The 23,985-nt window shown below is 31.8% G+C and overlaps 2 protein-coding genes and 1 long non-coding RNA gene across 7 annotated transcripts; 2 read left to right on the top strand and 1 right to left on the bottom strand.

Annotated features, from left to right (window-relative positions):
• Window positions 1–969: 969 nt before the first annotated feature.
• Window positions 970–6,673, top strand: Sc2 (trans-2,3-enoyl-CoA reductase Sc2). The gene is made up of 5 exons (XM_088240056.1): window positions 970–1,081; window positions 1,163–1,524; window positions 4,216–4,432; window positions 4,954–5,146; window positions 5,965–6,673. The coding sequence occupies exons 1-5, from the start codon at window positions 1,076–1,078 to the stop codon at window positions 6,090–6,092; spliced, it is 906 nt and encodes a 301-aa protein (XP_088096182.1). The 5' UTR covers window positions 970–1,075; the 3' UTR covers window positions 6,093–6,673.
• On the bottom strand, window positions 6,390–23,493 carry LOC148272420 (cilia- and flagella-associated protein 57-like). 5 transcript variants are annotated; one of them, XM_088240053.1, is made up of 22 exons: window positions 23,329–23,493; window positions 19,244–19,393; window positions 16,312–16,594; window positions 13,202–13,318; window positions 12,882–13,045; window positions 12,193–12,308; window positions 11,962–12,067; window positions 11,709–11,844; window positions 11,426–11,630; window positions 11,107–11,324; window positions 10,874–11,022; window positions 10,384–10,798; window positions 10,166–10,306; window positions 9,831–9,971; window positions 9,605–9,748; window positions 9,219–9,450; window positions 8,905–9,098; window positions 8,394–8,490; window positions 7,897–8,066; window positions 7,641–7,823; window positions 7,087–7,281; window positions 6,390–6,982 (listed from the first exon to the last, which is right to left on the bottom strand). In XM_088240053.1, exons 1-22 carry the CDS (start codon window positions 23,343–23,345, stop codon window positions 6,854–6,856), a joined length of 3,702 nt encoding a protein of 1,233 aa, XP_088096179.1. In that variant the 5' UTR covers window positions 23,346–23,493; the 3' UTR covers window positions 6,390–6,853. The 5 variants fall into 5 exon arrangements, with proteins under 5 accessions (XP_088096179.1, XP_088096177.1, XP_088096178.1 ...); XM_088240051.1 differs by lacking the exon at window positions 23,329–23,493 and adding an exon at window positions 20,863–21,018; XM_088240052.1 differs by lacking the exons at window positions 8,394–8,490; window positions 23,329–23,493 and adding exons at window positions 8,151–8,247; window positions 20,863–21,018.
• LOC148272421 (uncharacterized) lies at window positions 10,203–12,385 on the top strand. Its single transcript, XR_015824849.1, has 2 exons — window positions 10,203–10,261; window positions 10,759–12,385. It is a non-coding gene; the product is annotated as an uncharacterized LOC148272421 (long non-coding RNA).
• Window positions 23,494–23,985: the final 492 nt, after the last annotated feature.

The raw sequence follows: 23,985 nt of genomic DNA, 5'->3' as shown, positions 1-23,985 counted from the left end.
TTCACTCACACTTTCGAATAGTATTATGTACGTGTGACAAGTATGGATAAAAAACAAAATAAAAAATCAACCTCGATTTCAAAATCGGATATATGCTCATTGATTTGGTATTAAAAAATCACTTGTCTGTCAATCAACCAATAAAAGCCCGGGATTTGGGTCATGTTGCAAATAATCTGTCATTGCTGATTGTGAAATAAAAATACCAAATCAGCTTAGTTTCATTACGTAAAAGAATTGTTTTGCACAAAAGCAAAAAATTTGCCACAGACTTCCTATCCTAGTAAAAAAAAAAGTTAGAGTTATGCTAGCTTAAATTCATCTACGATGTATTATGTAACTTTATGACATGTGCAGTGAGATGTATTATGTAACTTTATTAATGTTTTTATGTAGATTTCTAGGTCGGCATAATTAATTAGCACTAAATACGTTAAACAATTATCAAAATAACAACAGAGCGTTTGACAGTTCGAAGCAATACTGCCCGCGTGCGTAAAAATGAGCATCATACAAATTCTGAAATCGACTACAAAACAAAAAATGAGGACACAGATTTTTTTGTCTCTCTTTTTCCCATTTAGAACATATTGTAAAAAATGAGTCAGCTATAATAGGCAACATGCATTGCATTGGTAAAATGTGTTGTTATCCCTCTACAGATTTATATACTCTAAGCATTGAATATTGTAAACGATATTTATGAATGAAATGATTGATTTTCAGGACTTTTATAAACACTAAAAGAGTCTTTGAAAAATCTTTTATATGTACAGTATGATAAATCCAATATTCCTCCTGAATGATAATACCCTATTATTTTCTAGGACAAACAAAAACGTCCGCCACCACTGTTAGTCATAAACAATCCCTTTGGTGATATTATTATATTATGCAAATTAATCCAAATCCAAATATTATCTGTGGTTTTGAGTTTTCGTGTCAGGTTGTCAGGTAGTCAAAGTATCTGTAGTCTGTGGTCAAAGTTCATTGGCGATGTTGGCGATCGTCACGAAATATTAAATCAAATATAAAATTTGTAATTTGTAGAAGTGGACTATTCTGCAGTCTGATTATGGAGGTATTTAACGGCTTGTAATTTGCCACTTATTTCAGCTTTCTTCACAAACATGTAATATCAAACGTGCGTGTTTGTTTTTAGGTTGAAATTATTAACTGTTACAATTCTAAACCCCTTGGACGGATTCAAGTCCACCCGGAAACCACTATTAATGATGTTAAGAAGAAAATAAGTGTGTTAAAAAATGCCCCCAACCCAGAACGTCAATCTATTCGTTTGGAAATAAAAGGAAAACCGTTGAAAGATAGCGATACTATAAAAGCAATCAACGTTTCTAATTCAGGAAAATTGTATTTGAAAGATCTCGGAACACAGATTTCTTGGACAGCTGTTTTCCTCGCAGAGTATGCAGGACCTCTCGCCGTATATTTGTGGGTTTATCAAAGACCCTGGGTCTTTTATGGAACTTCTGATGGTTCCAGTCCTATGTCAGTAGTTACGCAGTAAGTACTTGAATGAATTGAACGTAAAATCAGCCATCGCAGATTAGCTTGAACTTTGCTCAGTAGATATTAAGAATGTGTTACTAGCACGAAAAGGAACTAAAATGATTTCCAACTGTGGTGTCACTTACCTTGCGATATTAAATTAATTTAATTTCTATTGTTTTATCTTAGTCTTCAGTGCTACCCTTGTTAAAAAAATATTAAAATCTGTTTTCAATTGGATGGCATCTGCTTCTAGTGTCCATCATGATCCATCACGGGGGTTAGTAATGAATGTGGCAGAAGAAAATCAGTATTACTTATTGTGTTTCATTCCAAAAACTTGAACTCTGTTTTATAGCCCAAAGAAAGTAAGCTGTGTTAGAATAAAAAATATAATTTGTTGTTTGTATTTTATAGAAACAAAAATTATATACATTATCTTTGTTTTAATTCAATGTTTGTGCAAAAGAAAACATTTTGTGAATTCAACAGTAAACAGATTTTTTAAAGCTACATGTAAAGCTGGTATTAGATATTGCAATAAATGTTACCATAAGTTGTACCTTTTCTTATACAATTTCTTTTATTGAAAATTGTGTGTCGTATATTCAACGCCATTGTGCATGTAGTAATAAGCATATTACCCAGTACACAACGAAGCTTACAATTCATGATCATGATTCTTTTTATTCAGAGGCCTTACACTTAAACGTTTATGGTAATGCAATGTAAATAATGCATGAAATGAAATTGAGTAGTTTGTAGGTACTGTCAATGTGGCCTTGATTATACTTTATTCATTATATTGGTTTGGTATTTTGTTGACCTTTATCACCTTACACGCAACATTGCCCCTTAAATTAGTCTTCCTCTTTCAGCTTATTAAAAAAGCTCAAGATATTTTTTAAATATTTATTTTGTTTATTCATAAAATAAAAAAAGGTATATGTCGCTAAAATATCAGATAATGTATAATAATGACTGATTTTCACTCCGGTGAAATGCTATACGAGCAGTTTAGAGGTGGTAAAAAAAATGTAAATGCGGTTTTAAAACAGTGATTGCGCCATTTTCGTTATATAATACCTCGAGGGCGCTTTACAAAGTGATTATATAAAGAAATAAATTTAATTTTAACTTTTTAAATTTTTAATTTAAGCAAAACAATTTACTTTGTTATCACATTACCTTCAAGGGAGGTGTTTCCACAACGGAGTAAAATATTAAACTGAAATAGTGTCATAACCAGTTGCAACCTTTAAGACATAAAAAAAATAAAAATAATAAAACTTCACTGTTTTTAAAAAATTGTGAGCCTACACTGTTTAAAAACAACTACATTTCAAAGAAACCCTGTTTAAATTTTGCTGGGTGTTCTTTATTAAGTTTTTGACCCATCCATCCAGACTCCATTATCAAAATTTACATACAGTACTGAGGCACCTAATCAGCTCGCAATCTCTTTGAAATGCCGACCCTGCCGTTCGATCCTTTTTGATATTAATTCATAATTTGCACCTCATAAACACATATCGCTTGCTGGCAAAAAAAGTGTAAACACAAAAATCTCTGTTTTGAAAAAATTGGATTCTTATGATTTTTTAATATTTACCTTGTTGATTATGTAAAAACTCTACGAGTTTCATTATTGAAATTTTATTTGCAAATGACTTGTTTATTTATATATCATATGGCTTGATATTTTATTTTTTTAAAGTTAAAGTAAGCGATATGCCTTGAATAATGAATACCATATTTTAAACATAACACATTGACGAAGTAATATAAAAGTGATATCAAGTTTACTAAGTGGCTTAATTTTAGTGTAAGCTCCCATAGATAATTTAAGTAAAGAAGCCCGCCTAATTTAACTAACACGTGCATCCACTCCATACAATAATATTCACAGTTTGCGCTGACAATTTCTTGTAAACGCCGCTGCGGTGGTGCGCCGGAATGAAACTTTTTGATAATCATTTATGATTATTTGCAGCTCATAAACGCAATAGATGAAACAAGTTTTTTATTTATTAAAAACGATATTGATATTTTAGCATGGGTAATTAATTATTATAAATGCTAAATTAATATTAATGTAACATATAATACACATAATATCCAAATGAAAACATAATTATAGGTATAAATTAAATAAATTTTGTGAATTTAAAGGTCTCTATTTGCATTTAATAAACGTTTTTAGCTAAAAAATATTCATGTTATTCCATAAAATAAGGTTCCTATAAAATACAACAAATAATAATAAAAAAAACATTTTTTTGTTTCTTAATTAAAGAAAAATTGTTGTTTTTTTATTTATAACATAATATTTAAAGCGATAAAAGTTTTTTTTTTTTAAAGGTCTTCACGAAATAGTGAAATGGTAACTGTTATTGCTACTTTTATAAAAAAGTCAAATGCCCATCTCTAGAGCAGTTAACACCAGTTGCTCAGACATGATTGGGGATTGTTTAGCGATTTTGGATAGGCCAAAAGACATGCAATACTTTTTGGCCCCGTGGTAGTGTCGCGAAGACCAAACCAGAGGTCCGAGATTCAATCCCCGCTCTTGATTCCCATTTTCTAACACACCCTACTCACAACTGACTGAAAACAACTACCAAAATAAAATATTTGGGTAAATAGAATGTGAAAATGCTTTGATGAAAAAATATGCATTATGTAATGTTATTATTAATGTTTCAGTGTCGCAGCTGCCTGTTGGTCAATTCACTATGCGAAAAGATTATTTGAGACAGTATTTATTCATCGCTTCTCCCACGCCACTATGCCAATATTAAATCTATTTAAAAACTGTTCCTACTACTGGCTGTTTACTTTGTACGTAGCATATCATGTGAACCATCCCCTGTTCACGCCTCCCTCACAAATTCAATTTCTAGTTGGGCTATCTGGATTCTTAGTAAGTATTTATGTTTTTCATTCAATGTTAATTTGTAGCATTAATTTTGTGTTTTTTCACCATGCCACATTAGACTTTAAATTAGTTTGTGCCCACGCAATCGTAAAACATAAATTAATTTTTAATTTATTACATAGTGTTGTCCTTTAACTATTTTTTTATAGGATGACTTTAAACGATATTTTATAATTATTGCAATATGGTAGGCATTATTATTATTAGTATTATATATATTTTTTCCACTTTGAAACTTATTCTTTCGATTAAAATTATTTATTTGTTTAGAAAAAAATCTTATTAAAGGTATTCAATGTTCCAGTAATGAAAACACTTTTCCTGACTATTTGAATACCTTTCATAAAATTACGATAGAATTTACTTTCTATTTATGGAGATTTCGTAATATTGTTCATTTGCGTAGTACTTGTCTTACTGAGCAAAAACCATCAAGCTCACTTGACAGGTTTCCAACACATTTTTGTGTAATATTTAATTAGTACATATTTATTTTGATTTCTTAGCTTTGTGAACTTGGTAATCTCAGCACTCACGTATTGTTGAGAAATCTTCGCCCTGCTGGCTCTACAGTCCGTAAGATCCCAGTACCGGATGGCAATCCCTTCAACTCGTTGTTCAACTTTGTCTCTTGCCCCAATTACTTCTACGAATTTGGATCCTGGGCCTCGTTTACCATCATGACCCAGTGTATTCCAGGTATGTAATATATAATTATTATAAAAACATTAATAGAGAATATGCAATATGCGTACTTGGATTTCTAGTGTGATTTTTGATTCCAACATTTTAAAATCAGTATTAATACTGGTCATGTTTGACCACGTTTTTTCTAAAATTATGTGATTTGTAAAAATTAATCTATTCATTCTTAGAAATTATAAATACTGTAAACTTATGAAAAATTTCTGTGTAGAAAGTTTGTACAATTATTTTGGTCATTTTAAGCGCGATATTATAATGACCATTGTGAAATTAACCAAAATTTTATGAAACTATATTTTTTATAGAACAAAAATATTTGGAAATTTTTGTATTAGTAGTTTCTGTACGTGCATATGATGCATTATTTTATCATTATTATCTTTTAACCAATATTACTTTCCAATATTAATCTCAATTGCGATTAAAAGTTTCAAGTCTGCCTTCTGGTGTAATGATCAGCGTGTTTGCCTACCATGCGAGAGGTCTCCGGTTTGATTCCCGACATGGTTGATAAGAAATATTTATTTTAAACGGTGTTTTTACACTAGAATATTTCCTAGTCCCTGGACTGGTACCTGAAGCGTAAGACTGATCACCTTACTTTTATGTAATGAAAATTATCCAGATACGCTGCAATTGGTGTATCAATGCAGCGCCCTATGCACCATTAGGTGCGGAAAGGGAATGATGATAAATTGTGGCAATAAGCATCCATTTTAGATACACCACAAATACAATAAAAAGTTGCTTTGCCAAATGTGAAGTTTAGCTCAGAATAGGTGACAAATGAAAATATAAACAAATTATTTCAGCTGGAATATTCACACTAGCCGGTGTTTACCAGATGAGCATGTGGGCTTTAGGTAAGCACCGAAACTACAAGAAGGAGTTCCCCAACTATCCCAAAGGAAGAAAAGCCATAATTCCATTCTTGCTCTAAATATTCAGCACACTAGGAATTCAGAAAGGTGTGTGGATCTAGTGTTCCCATTAGAATATTGTACTCCTAATGCTACTATTATTCATAACGTATTTAAAATATTAAATAATATTTTTTGGGTGGTTGTATTAATGTGTAAGCATTATTTTATTGTTTGTTGGTTAATTTTTGGAATTGAGGGATAGTATTTTTAGTTTTTCTTTTCATCAAATTTTAAAAAAATGTGAATGTTGTTATTTAAATTTAAAAAAGGTTGTTTAAAATATTTGTTTTTTTACTTTACATTCCAATCCTGGGCATCAAATTTAAAGAGCTTCTTTTTAGCTTTAATTACCTGTTGATTTGCTCAATTAGTGGTAGAATATGATATGTTAAACTGACTAATATGCTTAATTTTCTTCGAACAAAGTCTGAATTTTTTTCTCTTGATAATTATGTACTACCTTAATGCTTTTTGCATTTAAAATATTCAGTTAAGTACATGACATGTTATTTTACATCAATATAATCTTAAATGTGTTTATTTTGGTTATTTTTTGTAATTGTTAAAATTTTAATACATTTTGTTTACACAAAAGAAACTAGTTATTTTATTTTGATTAAGTGTAACATATTTAAGTAGCATTTTCATATAAGCTTTTTCATCAATAATATGTATTCTGGGTAATTTTAAATAATTTATTAATTTGAATCATCAATTTTAATTTCATATTATATGCTGGTTATCGTAAGTTACTTATACAATGCCAATGAATAATGATTCAATTCAACTCTTCTATATCTTCAACATTCAACTGTATAGCAACATTTTCAGTAGAACGTTGACATTGTAATTTCAATAAAATGCGTTGGTTTTCTTCCCTTAGCTGCTGAATAATTGAGTCACGCTCCTAGAAATCAAACAAATTTATAATAATTTTAATTTAAAAGTAACAAAAAGATTTTTTTCTTAATAACTAACATTGTATATTAAAAAAAAATCTTATTTACTCACAGATAATTTTATTTCAAAGTCATTCATCATCTTATCATGATCCCCACAGGCTTTTTGTAAAATCAAATTTGCTTGTTTAGGGGTCTTCCTCTTTGCAGAAATACCGAGCAATGCCTTCATATCTGTACACATGACCTTAGTCTCTTTTAGCTCGGTTCTAAGTTCATTGATTTCTGCTAATAATGTACTGTTCTCCTAAAAATACAATATTTTTTACATACATATCGCCGTCGATATTGAGGGACCGTTCTCTAAGTATACTGTAGAATCTGCATTTTGCGAGGTTTACAGTAGAGCAAAAACAAACCTTGATATTTTTTTAAGAAGCTATCAGATACTGTAGAATTGCCATACATGTATCTCATCGTATTTCAATAGTCACGTGTTTGGCAATTCAACAGTATCTGATAGCTTCTTAAAAACACTAAGCTTTGTTTTTGCTCTCCTGTAAACCTTGCAAAATGCAGATTTGATAGTATACACAGGGACCGTCGATACATTTACACTCGTTTCAGAGTGCTTTTTTAGGCTGTGTGATTTTTATAGATATCTACCTCCATAATTCTCATTACTTCTCCTTTCGAACTGGATGTAGTCCCCTGTAGTTGTTGTGTGAGAGCTGCTATTCTTCTCTCTAAATGATCTCTCTGCCTAGTAAACTCTAACACAACTTCTTCTTCGATTGCTTTTTCATCTGTGAAATCCACATCTGACATATACTTTTGCTTAAGCACTGCCTGAAATCAATATGACCCAGATTATACTCGGCGTAATAACAGAGTTTAGTAAAAAATATTAAGGAATCCTCACCCTGACTGCTGATTTAAGTTTAGCAGGATCTTTGATGATGGGGGACAATCTGAACAAATCCACTTGTATTTTTTTTAGAACATTCTTGAGGCTTGTGTATCTTTCTAATTCATGTTCGATTTCTGTGTTGGCTGCCATCAACTTCTCGTTCATGACTCCTAGCTTAAATTCTTAAAAGAAATATATTTATATTCATGTTAAAAATCAGAACTGTTTGAGACTAATTTAAGGGTTATAAACCGTCAAAATTATACCAGTATGAGCCTTTTTCTTTATTAATTTCTCCAAAGATCCTTCTAAATCAGTAACTCTGCACTTTTTGTCTTCAATTTCCAATGCTTTTGGTTCTATCTATTGATACAAAAACAGACAAACTTAATTTGATGATTTTGTATTAATAATTGTTAAGTTCATATTTTTTTAACACAGATTGGACAAAAAGATTCATGAGGTATAATTTTGCGCTTTGCATTAAAATATTGTACAAGTGTACAAACCCGTGGTTGTTATAGCATTGACTAATCTTGTCTCCTCGTTCTCCATGTCTTCAATTTGTAAATCTAGCTCTTGGATTTTCCTTTCTTTTGGTGCAATCTGTATTAAAAATTATACAATCGTGAGGAAGTTCAGTACTACAGGAAATTGAATGTAAAAAATGTTTTCCTGCACACAGTAAAAATTACAACATATAATTGTACTGTGAAGTTTCTCTAAAATGTATGAAAAAAACAATATAAATGATTTTTATAAAAACAAACTACTTTAAATGACATCACAAGTTGATGGATATAGTGTTGTGATAAATTTTCAGTTTTTGGGATGCCAACCCACCAACAAGACAAATCACCTGTGAGAGTTCGAAATAATTGAAATATCACAAAACTTTCAAAAATCGTAGCGTTCCTAAAAATAAAAATACCACTGAACTTCCTCATTGAAACATGGATACATTACAACATTTAAATTTGTTTTGATTTTTTAAATGTGTTTAATACAAAGTCTTCACACCTGATTCTTCAGTTCATTTATCTTGAAATTCAGTACATATTTATATTTTTCTAATTCTTGAGTTTTAAGTACAAGTTCTCTGATGTTATTTTCCTTAGCCTCTATTGTGGCATCTCTTTCACTAATATCTTTTTTTAAGTCAGTTATGTCTTTCTCTAAATTTTGTATTATACCTTGATATTGTTTGTGTTCAGCTGAAAAAAGATTATCTTGTGAATAAAAAAAGTACTATATTTTTAGTTGCATAATATATGTCACGGGGAAACCAATAAGTGGATGGGGTAGTAGAGGAAGTACTAAATAAATATACCCACCGTGCATTAGATTGACTTGGTGTTTAAACTCCTCGATATCCCTGTGTGCAGAGTTCATTTTCTTTTTTAATATGCCAGTTTCTCCTTTGAGCCTGATGTTGTCGTCTTTTTCTCCTTTCAATTGTGCTTCATAATTCATTTTCAATTCAACAATTTCCCTATCCGCATCATTCTCGATAGAACTTTTTATGTATTCGTGTTCTTTGGCCTCTAATTTGTTTTTGTGTTCTAACTGCAACATTTTTATTGATATTTATGTCAAATTAAATACCATAAAAAAATGACCAAATCAATTGTGTATGTGTAGTAAATTATTCAGGAGCTTATCAATATGTGAATGTTAAGTAATATTTTAATGGTTGTTTTAAATGGTGCGTGAAACGAACCTCCCCGATTAAGTTCATCTTTTCTGTAAGTTGTGCTTCGTACATGTCACTCATCTCTCGTAATGCCAGCCTTTTGCTGTGTGCCAATGATTCTAACTGTTCTTCATAGTCACCTCTCATCGCTGCATTTTTGTCTTCAAGGGCCTAAATTAAATTTTAATTGATTTATGAACTGTTATGTGCACTTATAATAATACTATAATTTAAAATGATTCAGAGAACTTACCTGATATTTATTATACTCTCCGATAAGTTTGCCGTTGAATTCAGTCTCTATCTGTTCTTGTTGTTTCTCATAATCGTGCTTCATTTGAGCTATCTCATCATAAATAGTATTCATATCATGAGTATGGTCGACTTCTAATTGCTAGTAAAAGTATTTTTTATTTATTACATACAAAATTCATAATTGATGGAATGAAACAATGCCTTTAATAATGCATATGTAAATATTCATGCATCTTACTTATATTCGGTTGGTTCATTTATTGAAATTGATAAATTAAGAATACAATGTTTTGTAATATGATAACAACACTATTAGTATGCAAACTAATGTACCTCATTTCGTTCCTTCAACTCTTCGATGGCATTGCAGTATCCAGTGTGAACCTGATGTAAGTAACTCTCATTTTCGGATTTCATTTGGCGCATTTGGTAAGCATGTTCTGTTTCTATTTCATCAATCCGAGTAGACAAAACCTGTTAAGACGATCTATATTTACAATATTATATTACATGAATATGTGTCCATAGTTACGCTACAAAATACTACTTACGGCAATCGTAGTAATGTTGTTTTGTAAACTGTCCTTTTCTATCAGTATTTGTTTACAGTATTCGAAGTCCTTTTCCATGGCTATGACTTTTCCTTCAATATTGGTCAGTTTCCAAATACACAATGTAGCGTCATCAGCTACAGTTATGAGGGTTTGGTCATCGTAGGACAGAGCTAGACTAGTGATGTTATTGTTGTGCATATGGAATTCCGCAAACACAGCTTTGTCCAGTAGAGGGAACTGTATAGACGCCAAGTTACCGAGTCCACCAGTTACAAAGATCATTAGATCGGATCTAGCCAGCACCATATTATCAAGCTTACAACCTATTATTTTCAAGTTTCTTATAATATCATTGTTACTGATTTCTTTTAGTTCCCCGTCTCCTCCCACAACATATGAAGATTTACCATCACTGTAAAAAAAACATGCATCAAATTCATCTTATTTTGTCTTTTCATGATTTTTAATATTAAAAACTATTATCTACCTTCTAACTGCACAGTCGGTAAAATCATTCTTTTTTACTATTACTTCGCCAACTCTTTTAGCAGTGGTCATGCACCACTCGTAAACTGCCCCCTCAGATCCGCAAGATATCAATTTGTCATCTATGGCTGTCCATGATAAAGCATTTATCTAACAATGAAAGTAACGTTTTATAGTTTCTCTGAAGTCATAATACAATATTGCCCATTCCAAACATTTTCATGAAGAATTTACCATTTCGTTATGCCCTTTGAGATTGAACACGTTGATAAATGATACGGATGAAAATATTTGAATAACTGCACCATTCGCAGCAGCAAAAAGATGTCCATTGTCACTAAAACGGCAAAGTTTACAGTTTCGTATTGGGAACTCTCTCATTTGCTCTAAATCATCAATCAAAACAACCAAGTATTTTAACTTGTCAGAAAATCCAATGATGACAAATAATCCTGTAAAAAAAAATGAAATTGGAGATTTTACAACTAGGAAGTTCGTAATTTTCAAACACATCGACATCTTTCGTAATTTGATATTTCGATAGAATTATTACCAGTTGGATGTAAAGATAACGAGTGAATATCCTCTTGGTAAAATTTAAGAAGCTCCAATTCTTCTGTTTCATAATTCCAAATGCGAATGCTTCTATCTAATTTTCCTGATGTCATGAATATGGGTTTCCACGAACAAACTGTCAAACAATTTATGCAACCATGATGCAACTTGTGGCCTAGCTCTCTAAATGGAAGTACAGCTGTCTAAAAATAAAAGAATATTCAGTAATGATCCAATAGTCCTTTAAAAATAATATTTAAATTTGATTCCGGAATCCTTACTTGATTCATATGCTGTTCAAAAAGTCTCGCATAATATAATTGAGATTTCAACGTTGTTATCAATAAAGCATCTTGCGTGGGATTAACTGACATAAATTTTACAACATTTAAGTCGACATATGCATCTTCAGCAATTCTAAATGGCCAGAAATAAAAATCAATAGATTAACGCAATGCAGTAACTATTTTGGACATTAAACATATTATTAAAAGAATCTTCTCTATCAAACTACACATTCAGTCAGTACTCTACCTAAATTCTTCATCCATCACTTTAAATATATTTCTTTTCACCCAATCGTTTGGAGATTCTTTTTCAAACATATGGACTATTCCATTCCCACAAGAATAGGCAAAACCTGAAATTGTTTTTGATTTACATAAGAAGAGTTAAATTGTCAATACAAATTTAAAAAATAGTTTCATATTGATAAATAATGGTGTAATAATTACACTTGTCTTAATTATAAAATAGCATATTTACCTTTAGTAAATGCTGTCAAACACCTTACTTCATACTTTTCGCTCTCTACCGAGGATACTGTCTCTTGAGAAGGTTCAACTTTTATTTCTTTTGTTTGCTCAGTTTCTGGTTTTGGTCTTGAATTATGAAAATAATAGAATGCAATACATAAGGTTTGTAATTATTTTACCTATAATACAAGCAATTGAATGTTTGACTTGTTTTATTTTATACCCTTCGAAAAATATTTCTACACTTTTATGTCTATTTCCACATGTGGATAATACAATAGATAAGACAATATAGTCTCGTCCCAGTTCCGTGAACAGCCTCGACCACGCAGGACAGAATGCTGGAGCAAAATGAAAATTTGGCCCCAGTTCACACGTGAGTGCAACGAATACGAGTACACGACTGCGTTTATTACGAGTAAGTTCGCTAAAAAATGCACGGGAGCGACGCGTACACTTTGAGAAAACCGCTATTGTCATAACGCGTCAATACGAGGACAATGCGATGGTGGGGGTTATCATTGTTCAGTGGAGATAGCCTGTCTGTCTATCTCCGTGACAATGATTCGGAACAATTTTCTGTCCTACAAATTGCTGTTTACACGTGGACAATGGTCGAGTCCTGGGACAGAGCAATATTGTATTTTCCATGTGTAAATGGCCTTTTCGCAGTATGTTTTTTCATCAATTTGTACTTACTCATCTACTTCCATTAATTTCTTCATACACATTTCTGTAACTTCAAATGCTTTATAGATGCAATTAGTTCTTAACTCTCCATTTTCAACAACCATTAACATGCCAGATTTAGTACCAAATAGTACCCTGTCGGGAGTCACCCACATGCAGCTGGTTATTATAATCTATAATGTAATATAAACATATTTTATGACACAAAGTGAATATTATTGAGTTATACTCATAATACCCATTTTAAGGATTGAAAGAAGACAGCTGATAACAAAAAAGACAGATGATATGTGCAAATTAAAATGACGATAAGTATAATGTCAACTTACATTTTCAGCCTTAGTCCAGCCCCATTGCCTCCACACTGTTTCAGAAACATTCATTAATTTAAATGTATAGGGTCCTGTTATAACGACAAGTGCAGGGTCCGATGGGTTGCATGTCACCTATTGAAGTAAAGTGAAATAAAAGTAAACACAATGAATTGTGAACAGCCTATTGAAGTGACAGCAAATTTGTCGCCACAGAATGGGAAAATACGATTCGGCTCTGTATTTGTTTTGTCATTATTTTATTTATTAAATATTTTCACATAAAAACAAAACACGTTATGGATTTGAAATTCTAGTAAACAGAGAACAGTTGGCAACACGGTCTACTTTAGTCAAAATATAACGATACCACGCCAAATCGACATCTGGGCCCCGATTACAATGGGAAGTTAACATTTATCTTCAATTTTATAAGTAAAATTAAGTTTTCTATATGAAAATCAGAATATGCGTATAATTTTTCTTCTAAATATGTTCAGTTATAGGTTACCGACGAAGATACTTTAAATGTTCATGCAAATATACTCATTTTCGTACACAAATATCGTTTTTTCTTAATAGAAAGTTGAAGACAACTCTGTGAACTTCCCATTGAAATTGGGGCCGTGGAACCAAAACTTACCTTTAGTAGTCGTTAAAATTACATTCTTATCATCATCATCCCTCTTTCCGCACCCAGTGGTGCACCGAATGCGGTGTAGTTTGATCTTCTGTTACATGAAGGTAAGGGGATCAGTCTTACACTTCAGGATCAATGAAATATTGCTTTTCTAAAAACCTTAAAAAATAAATATTTCACATCCGTCCTTCCAGGAATCGAACTAAGGATGTCAAGAATCGTAGGTGAACACGTCAACCACTAAATAACGAGGCGGAATCATCTCCACTCAACTTCCTTAGTCAGGATTTTTACCCGAGAACAGCCATCAAGTTAATAGCACTCATAAAGGGTTCTGGTTCTATTTCACACACAAAACTGTATTATTCATCCGCCTGAACACAGAAACATTATTTTTTTAATGTTTTTTTATTAATATATTTTTTAAAGTACTAAAAACTATTAGGGATAGTTTCCCGGTTTTAAGACAGTAAACATAATAAAAAAATTGTAATAATTTTTTTATTATTTGTTTGGTTGCAATTTTTTATTTTACCAATTAGTATGACACTTTGGAAAATAATTGATATGCTAGTGCATCTTTTTTTAATATTTTCTAAAAGTGGAAATGTTTCTAGCTTCCCCGAGATTTTCTGATTTAAACTCATTAAACACTTTTAAGTGATATTCCCAAAGGCGTAGGAGGTATGTTCCAATCTCACAGCTTTATTAATTTGCCACCTATATAATTTTCGCTTGAGTTATCGTGACTTTCGTTTGATGTTTAATCATTTAAACTATAGCATCAGCATCATATCATCGTAGGGGTAGGCAAAGAGGAAAGCAGCCCACACCGCACTATATTTTTATACAAACCTCGTTTCCTCTTCCTATACATTCATGCACACACGCCAATTATTACGAATTTTAAAATGTCAATTTTTATTTATTGTTTCAGCATGTACACACACAGAAACACACACGAGTTTAATATTAGAACACTACCAGTTTCAGGTATTCTGAATTACCCATCATCAGGTGTAAATATCAAATGTCTATTTTTGCTGTGTCTTTCGCTTGTTTCCTTTATCTGACTACATCATTTGTGTTGTAAATCTTATGTCACTGTGCATTCGCTGTACTGCCGTCATAAGCAAAAACGCAGATAATTACAAAAGTTATATTATGAGATATGACACTTTTTAATATCTATCAAGTGAATTAAAAAAAAAAAAACTAATTTATTATAAGTAAAAACACAGTATGTCAATTGTTTCTAAAGCATAAAACCTGTGTGTGTCATATCTATACTGACTTATTGCTTATGAATCTCTAGATAAAAAAACATTGTATCGCTTTTAGCACTGAAATATTTTTTTACTGCTCATTGCTATATACAGATGGTTCGAAATGTCTTTAGAACATTAACCCATATTTAACTAATTTTGGAACTTTTGACAAAAAGCTGGCTTTTTGCTTATGAAAACAGTATACATGTCCAAACCATCTCAGTATTTTGTTGATAATGCTTTTTTTCAGTTTAAGTGCTGCAGAACAGCATTTATTCGGTATATTTTGAAATATATTAGGTTCAGTCTACAATAGCTACCCTTCGGATACCTTTCTTGTGCTTTATTTATTTATTGTTTCCTTTTTTGCATGAGCACTTGGCAAACTATTCAAACTCTTCTTAATGTTTATTTTTTGTAAAATTGTTGATACAATTTCAAGTTGCTAAAATTCCACTCGTCCATGCGCTTTGTAGCAGTAGGACGATTGGCAATCTTGCTTCAATATGTAAATGTTATCAACCATAAATTTTGGAAATGGGGTCTAGAATTTCAACAGTCCATGCGCTCAGTAGCTGCAAGACTTGTTATATTACTCTAATTTTTTTTATGAGTTTTTTTTAATGTTTTTATTTTAATATCATTCAAACACTACTTCATTGTCAAATTAAAACAAAATGTAAAAAGGGGCCAGATTACTTACCGTGCATGCGCTCTGTAGCTGCAAGACGTGCTGTAACCTAGCTCGTATATGTTAAAATTGAAATATATCATAATTGGAAAGGAGGAACTAGAATCCCAATCGTCCATGCGCTCTGTAGCTGCAAGACGTGCAGGATACTTATTTATTTTACAGCGCCCTTCAGGTGATTTTCACAAAAATGGCGCCATATAAATTATCGAACTATATGTAATGAATTACCCACTAAGTCTAGAGACTTTTCGATGGGACACAATTTTTTATATACATATTATGCGCATATAATATAGATTTATTAATTACTTTTCAAAGGGTACTATGAAGTACTAGGAGGTATTTATTTTTTCAGTTCTTTTTTCAGCTTGTCTCGGGCTTATCGACAAAGTTAAGAAAGGTATACAAAATCACTTAATTTAACTGATGATAATTTTAAGATAATCGGAGTGAGGATTCAAGAGAATTGGAAAAACATGGAATTAGAATGATGGAATTACCGAGATAAAAACATTAAGATACCCACTTGCGTAACCATTCCTGTTCCATTAGGGTTCTGCGCTTTAGTTTGGCTCTCAACTTTTCCATTTTCCCAATTGTAGTAATACAGCATCCAGTCCGGCTCTCCTGTGATAGCGACCAGATACTTGGAGTCACAGGTGAACTGGACGTCCACAAACTCCTTGCTGGTTGTCCCATCACTAGGAGTGGTCAGCCCCTTCTTTCGTTTGAGGGTTGTCAGGTCATAAATACTTATCGTAGGTTTAAAGCTATTAGCTTCAGCCCGCTCGTTCAATGCTATGTATTCACTAAAAGTAATCAGAATTAGACAAAGAAATTGCACTCCCGTCAAAAATACAAATTTGAAAATCGGATCTGTTACTGATTTTTATGATGCAACACTAAATTATAAGTGGCATGTTTTGTGATTGGTTGTGCTAAGGTCGCGATATAAAAAAAATGTTTTAATAAAAAGGCCATAGAATAAAAACAACAGTGCCCTCAATCATCTTACAAAGGTACCCAACTATTTAAACAATAAAAAAATCAATGGACGGCTGTGTACTGTAGAAATAATAAAAATCACTTGAAAATATTATAAAAATACATATAATTAATAAAACTGTAGGAAATGTGGAAAAAAAATTGAATTCATTAATTTCGTCATTTAGCATGATTTCAAAAATGATTATATTTACCTCGAAGAAACATACCAAATTAAAAACTCAATTATGCACTATTTTTAATTTTGGTCGTAATTAATGTATGGCTCACGCGAAAGTCAAAAAAATATTCTGATAGAGATTAAAAAAAAAAAAAAATTTAAACTTAATTGAAGGCATCGTTTAGAGTTTAGAGCAAGGCTGTTTACCCTTTTAACAGCCGAGCCAAACGGATGATTCAGAAATCTTTGGCGGGCCAAAGAGTTCGGCAAAAAGGTTTTTTAGGGCAAAATGATTTTGTAGTTCAGTGAGTTAATTATTTCAGTCAAACTGATTATGAAGGGATTGATAAAATATTGTATGTGTCATTTCTTACTCTCGAAGTCTTGAAATCTGCTTTCAAACGACTGCAACGGAATTTTGTAACTTGCTCATGCGGGCCATTAAAAATTCGTAGGCGGGCCACAATGTGGCCCGCAGGCCTGGGGTTGAGCAGCCATGGTTTAGAGTTTAGACCAGTGTTGGTTTAGACCAACACCGACAGTAGGTATGGGTTTAGACTAACTTATGCCAAAAAAATATGTGACACATCGTGCTACACTGTAACTTGTAGCATCGATGAACATGGTAGGTTCGAGTAGGCAGTGTAGAAATTTACATATCTTTACATATTTATGTAGGGTAATTCTAGGGGAGACCGGAGACGGTGATAGAGGAGAGATTGCCGATCAAAATATTTCCACCTTTTATTACCAGAGCGTAGTGCCCTTTTATGTCAGTCCGAATGCTGTCAACTTTGTAGCAAATCAAAAGATGAATAGAGGTAGGTATTTGAACATTGTTTTTCTGTCACTTTCTCGCAAATGCCTCCCCGATTCGGAGCGAAAAAGATAACTGCACATCGGACTGATTTTGCATAACTACAATCAACCGTTTTTAAAAATTATTTATCATTTTTGTATAAGTACCTACCGAACGTTCAAAGACGGCAGATAAAACGGGGCGCTTTTATGGGTCTTTGGATGGTCTCGTATAAGAAACAAATTATAAAAAAAAAAAAATAGAGACACACCAATGGTACATGGTATCTGAAGTGTGCCAAAAAATCACTGCTCTAGTACCATAATCCAGGGAGAAAATACGAGAGTATGTTTGTATGAAGAAAAGTCAACCCGCCTTTCCTCTTCTTAACCAAGAAAAGGCGAGTAATTAAAATTTTATTGTATGCTCATGGTCGAAATTATTTAAGAGCAATTAGTGACGAAACTGTTGACGAACATAGATATATTTACAATGTTTTACGCCTAGGTTATTTATATAGGACTATACTATAGTCTTAGCTACAATATAACCCAAATTTTTATTGTTGATTTGAATAGAAAAAAAATAGGTGGGTCATCTGCCTTAAGGAGAGGCGACCAAGTTTTTTCGAGGTGGGCTGGCTATACAATTTAAAACTGTAAATCATGGTTTTTAATTGCATGTATGTCACATACATAAATATGTGTTGTTTCTGATGCCTAACCAGTGTGTACGGGTAAGCGCGGGAAAATAGAGTCAAATGAAGGAAAATTAATGACTGGTTGGGAAACAAAAACTGTTCTGAATTTCAGTACAGTTTTTGTGCACCTAGCGAAATCAATCAGAAACGTCACCCAAATGGTATTAATAATTTATATTGCCATAAAGAAAATACAAATTTGAGTAATGTGACTAAAGGTAAATGGAAGGGAACGAATAAAGGCAAAGAAAACGCGTCCTGAGTTGTATGGCTATCTTACTTTAACTAGCTGGCCAATATGGTCATCTTAACACTAATACTAAAGGTGAGTGCCAACCGACAACCAAAAGGTGGCCGCAGTGTTTTAGAATATGTTTTTTTCGGTTTCTTAACATATCATTTGTTTGGCATCATTGCACAAACATGGAAGAATAATGAATAAAGACTTGATCAAAAATTAATTCGCTGTTTTATTTGTTATAGAGCAGAAAATATTCAATCCCAAAAAAACTACGACCGTCTCTCCTAGAATTACTATATTCCAATTAGATTTATTTTTTCCTAAAATCTACCTATATATTTTAATTAAAAATAGATTCTATTAATGAATACTACGTTCCTTACTAGGTATCAAATGTTTTGCAAGGAGTTCGAGTAAATACCTAATTGAAGGTAAACGATAATTATCAATCCATAACATAACATTATGAGGCCTGGCCCATTTTCCAGCTTTGGCTGTCAATGAATGTGTCCATAAAAACTAGGCAATGATTTAAATGAAATTTTGGTCATACCGGTTCGGCGATATTGCTATGGAGTCGATGACTTTATGTTTATCAGGTAATCTGATGAAGCGTTGGTGTTTTTGTTCATGGTCGTGCAGGATTAAGACTCCACCAGCTGGATATATTACCTCCGTGTCGTTCACATAGTGACAATTTCCCCTGAAACAGTGTTACGTCACTAAATTTTTAAAATTTTACTAGAGTCAGTGCCATCAAGTTGAATAACCAGACATATATATACACACATATGCAAATAAGGAATTATCTAGTAGGCCTTGTAAAATTCACCCTTATTTATTTATAATGGATATATTTTATAGCGAATGTTTGTGAAAATTACCTCGAAGGCGCTGTACAATAAACATGTCTAAACGTCCAGCATTATCAAATTGTGGTCTCGTGGTAGTGGTAGAGAATTCGGATTAGAAATTCGATCATCGTTTTGTACAACAATTATTGCACTTTTTTAGATAATAACATTGATTCCCAATGTTATAACATATCATAAGTCCGAAGCAACAGTCAGATGAACCCGCAAATATGTTAATACATTGAATACATTAATGTTTTCAAATAATAAAATACTGAAGTTAGATAGTTTGCCTATTTGAAAATGTAGTATGCGTAATCTACTTCAAATAATTTAATTCATTAAGACCCTTTGCAAACCTAGAAGTCCGACAATCTCTGAATTTGTTTTTCAGAGATATCTTACTAACAGCTTTGGGTTAGTGATATGTAGGTATTATCATATTTATTAACGACTACTTGAAGATTAATATTATGTATCTTTTTTGGGTGATACCGTGTATGTTGGATTTGATCCGACGTTTCGGCTACCATTGCAGGAGCCATCTTCAGGGAAAAACTGTGTGTTTTATAGAGAAATGTATGATCAAATCCAACATACACGGTATCACCCAAAAAAGATACATAATATTGATAACAGTGACCGTGAAAACCTTCGCACCTATTTTACTTGAAGATTGTGTGAAAATAAAAATATTTAGAAAAATAGTTATTTCTTTCTTGATGTTAATAAAATAATTGGGCAAAATAAAAAAAAACGGCGAGATATATATCAACAGTAAAAAGAAATAACTTCAAAATACGGCAGTAAGTAGGCTAGTTAAATAATAATATACCTACATAATAATTATATTATGTAATAATTTATTCACACGTTTGATTCGTCTAATATTTTGATTGATATAATTATTTAATTCAAACACAATATTGTTATTCACTTTATAATTTATTTATTGTGTATCACAACAGATTAGGAGGCCCAATTACAGCAAAAAAAATGTTTTTTGGTGTTCTCATCGGGAATAGAACCCGTAACCTTCTGTGCGCGGCCTTAACCAGTACACCATGGAGACTGCCAAATAACGTTTTCTGCACAAATAAGTTTAATAGGTTATTCGTTTTTGGCGTGGTTTCGGATTAATGTAATTTAAATTATCTACGTAAATACCTTTATCGTAAATTAGGTACGTTGTAAGTTTCTTTCATTAGTGCAACATAATATTATTCAGTATTTATTTAGAGAACATATCGTTTTACAGACGACATTTGCAATTCTGGAATATGGCTGGAACATATTATATTATCAAATATATGTTTACCTTATATCTGTTCTCAGCCCATAAAATGCACGTGCCTGGATGTGTGGAGGCGCCATTTGCAAAGATTTTTTTAACTACTTCTAAATATTCTTCATTTTACGTTTAGTACTTTTTTACATTCAGACATCTTGGAAAAATGAACTTATAGAAAACAGTCTTCATCGCCATAGCAATCGAGTTGTTTTCTGATTGTTTTAATCGATTCGTTGTGTATCTACTTTTCCCAGACCTTTCTTAGATTTTGTAAATCAATACCATAATTATTTGATAGTTCAATTTATTATCATGAAAGCTTTCTGTTTTTCAAAGCATATTTAATCAGTTTCTCAACACTCTAAATTCAATAAAAAATATTTAGGCATCCGGATGAAATCAACGAAAAATATTTGGGTACATAGAATTAAGATTAAGATATACTTAATTCTATGTGTGGGTAGATGTGTACAAATTTTTTTGTCCATATAATAATAATTGACTGTATGTAAATATGCAATATTTTTTAATTGATTTCTAAAGGTTGCTGTAAAATCCAGTGTGTCTTATAGTAGTACCTATCTGTATATTTTTTAACCTCTTGACTTGCTGAGTTGCAAAAGAAGCTAAAATGACTATTTTCAAATATTTTTTCATTCAGATTCTAGATTCTAAAATGCATGGCTACGATTGATTGAATATTTTTTTAGATGTTTAGATACCTAAATAATTTATTTTGTTTAAAAGTCAAACACCTCTTTGCTTGTCAATGCTAATTTAAAAACGAATTTTGATTCCCATTTTATTGCAAATGAGTAGGTATTGGTCTTAAAAAAAATAAATATTATATTATTATTGACTTCCGTAGAAGAGTCGTGCAGAATATGGAATCAAAAGCTGCAATTAACAATACTTATGGGTTAAAATAAAATGGTGTGTATAAGCACAGTTTAAAACATTTTGAATAAACAATGAGAAAATACGATCCAATGCCCATAAATTACCACATTATTTCAAATACGTCAATCTACGTAAGTTAAATGTATTTTTATTCAAATAAGTGAGCCAAAATACAGATTGCAGTCTTTTATTCTGTACTGTGCTTACAATTCATTAATCTTAGTATATCCACTGCCTACGTACTTAATACATTAATACGTATATCATTGTAATGTATATTATAATATATGGGTGTTTAGTATATTTGAGAGCTAGCTAAGAGACGTATAATACATTAAAATAATAGATTGTGGGTGCTGTTTTAAAATTAATTTATTACGTATCTCCTCTGTCTTCTAGCGCTAAAAAATAAAGAGCGTATTCGAATATCTTAAAATCACGATTAAAATTTTTAAAAAGGGCAACTCAAAGGAGTGTTTTTTTTAATGGTTTTATTTTTTAGTAGGCTATCAAACTAAGCAAAAAAGAATAAAATATAATATAAATGAAACATTAGTCAGTGTGTAATAAGTTTATGTACCTTTAATTATGTTCATGTTATTATCATATCGAAATTGGAATCTATCTACCATATTATGAAAATCCCTCTCCTCCACTCTTCCACTCTATTTCATATCTAATCTAATCCCTTAACCTTCTTGCTCTTTTTTCTCTTGTCTTATGTAATGAATTATTTTTTCTCTTTACTGTGTAACATGTTCTCTCATTATATTTATGAGAAATTTTAATTGGATGTATGTACTATTTTTTATATTTTTATATGACAACTATCGCTTTTTCTAAATAAAAATAAATAAAAAAAATATATATGTAAAGATATGATTTTTTGATGTTTTGTAATTTTGAAATTACTCCACCCGTGACGTCACGAGTTGTCGTCGGTGTAATGTAATTGATTGCTTATTGTTCACAAGAACCTTTGACATTTAAACGTGGCACTGAACTTCTTTATTCAACAGACACGTTACAGGCGCGAATAAAATGGCATTTGAATTCGTGGGAAATTTCCTATCCAGATTTTATTATCAACGGACCTTCAATGTGATATAAATTAGAACACGTGACGTACCTAGGACCCACCATGAACAGACACCAAATAATGAGGAGGGTCAGCTCTACAGGAAATTGGATGCAAAAAATGTTTTCTTACGCGCGCTAAAAATTAGAGCATTAAATTGAACCGAAAAGTTTCTTGAAAATACATGAAAAAAATAATAAAAAATAACTACTTTGACGACGTCATTAGTTTATATAAATCAACCAATGATAAGAGAGTTGTGAAAGATTTCCGGTTTACGGTAAGTCTACGGACCAGCCGGCAGAACTGACTGAGAAGAAGCAGAACAAAACTTGAGACGTCACACGCGGAGTAATTTCAGAAGAACAACACTTTAAAAAAACAAAGCGCTGGTAATAATGCGATACAAACAAATTTATTTTTTACTTAGTTTAATAGTCTATTGACAAATAAAAAAAATAAAAAAACCACTGAACTTCCTCATTAAAATGGACAAAACACATATACCGACTTACCAAAGTAATGGCGTCATTACTTAGCCTCTACGACGAAATTGAAGACTCGGTGCCAAAAAGGAAATAATCATGATGTACGAAGCCTATGTTAAAAGCAAATTGAGCGACATGATCGTCTTCTGGGAAACCGGTAACAAGACAAATATAACAACCCTACATGACCCCTACGACTGAACTGTACGAAAAAACACGCCAGTTTGACATAACATACTTGACAAAAATGAGACATAAAAAATATACACAAAATTGCAATGGAAAACATAAAAGACGTCGACATAACAGTAACCGAAAATACAGTTTTGTGCGAATTAATGGAATAAGAGTAATTTTTGTAATTTTTTACATATATCAACACTCATAAATGTCAATTTGACAGTTGTTGGACGCCAAAAATTATGACTTACAATTAATCAATCTTTTGGGAGCTCATATTGGTGTTTGTTGGTGTACTGTCTGTTGTTTTTTTACATTTTCTTAATAAAGAACTAACAGTGTTTTTGAGTTGGTTTGAATCATGGATATCACGACGAGGAAAAGGGAAAAAATTATAACTTTAAGTGATTATACATCAATGACTCAGAAGGAGATTGCAAATGAATATTTTGTGAGACAGGGAGCAGTTAGCAAGGTTATTAAGCAGAAACGAAACAGGGTCTG

This window comes from Micrasema longulum, unplaced genomic scaffold (assembly GCF_059751315.1).
Source record: "Micrasema longulum isolate JH-2025_06_02 unplaced genomic scaffold, ASM5975131v1 h1tg002336l, whole genome shotgun sequence".
Lineage (NCBI taxonomy): Eukaryota > Metazoa > Arthropoda > Insecta > Trichoptera > Brachycentridae > Micrasema > Micrasema longulum.
The sequence above is the reverse complement of the archived record's forward strand: the minus strand, read 5'-3'. Positions and strand labels throughout refer to the sequence as shown.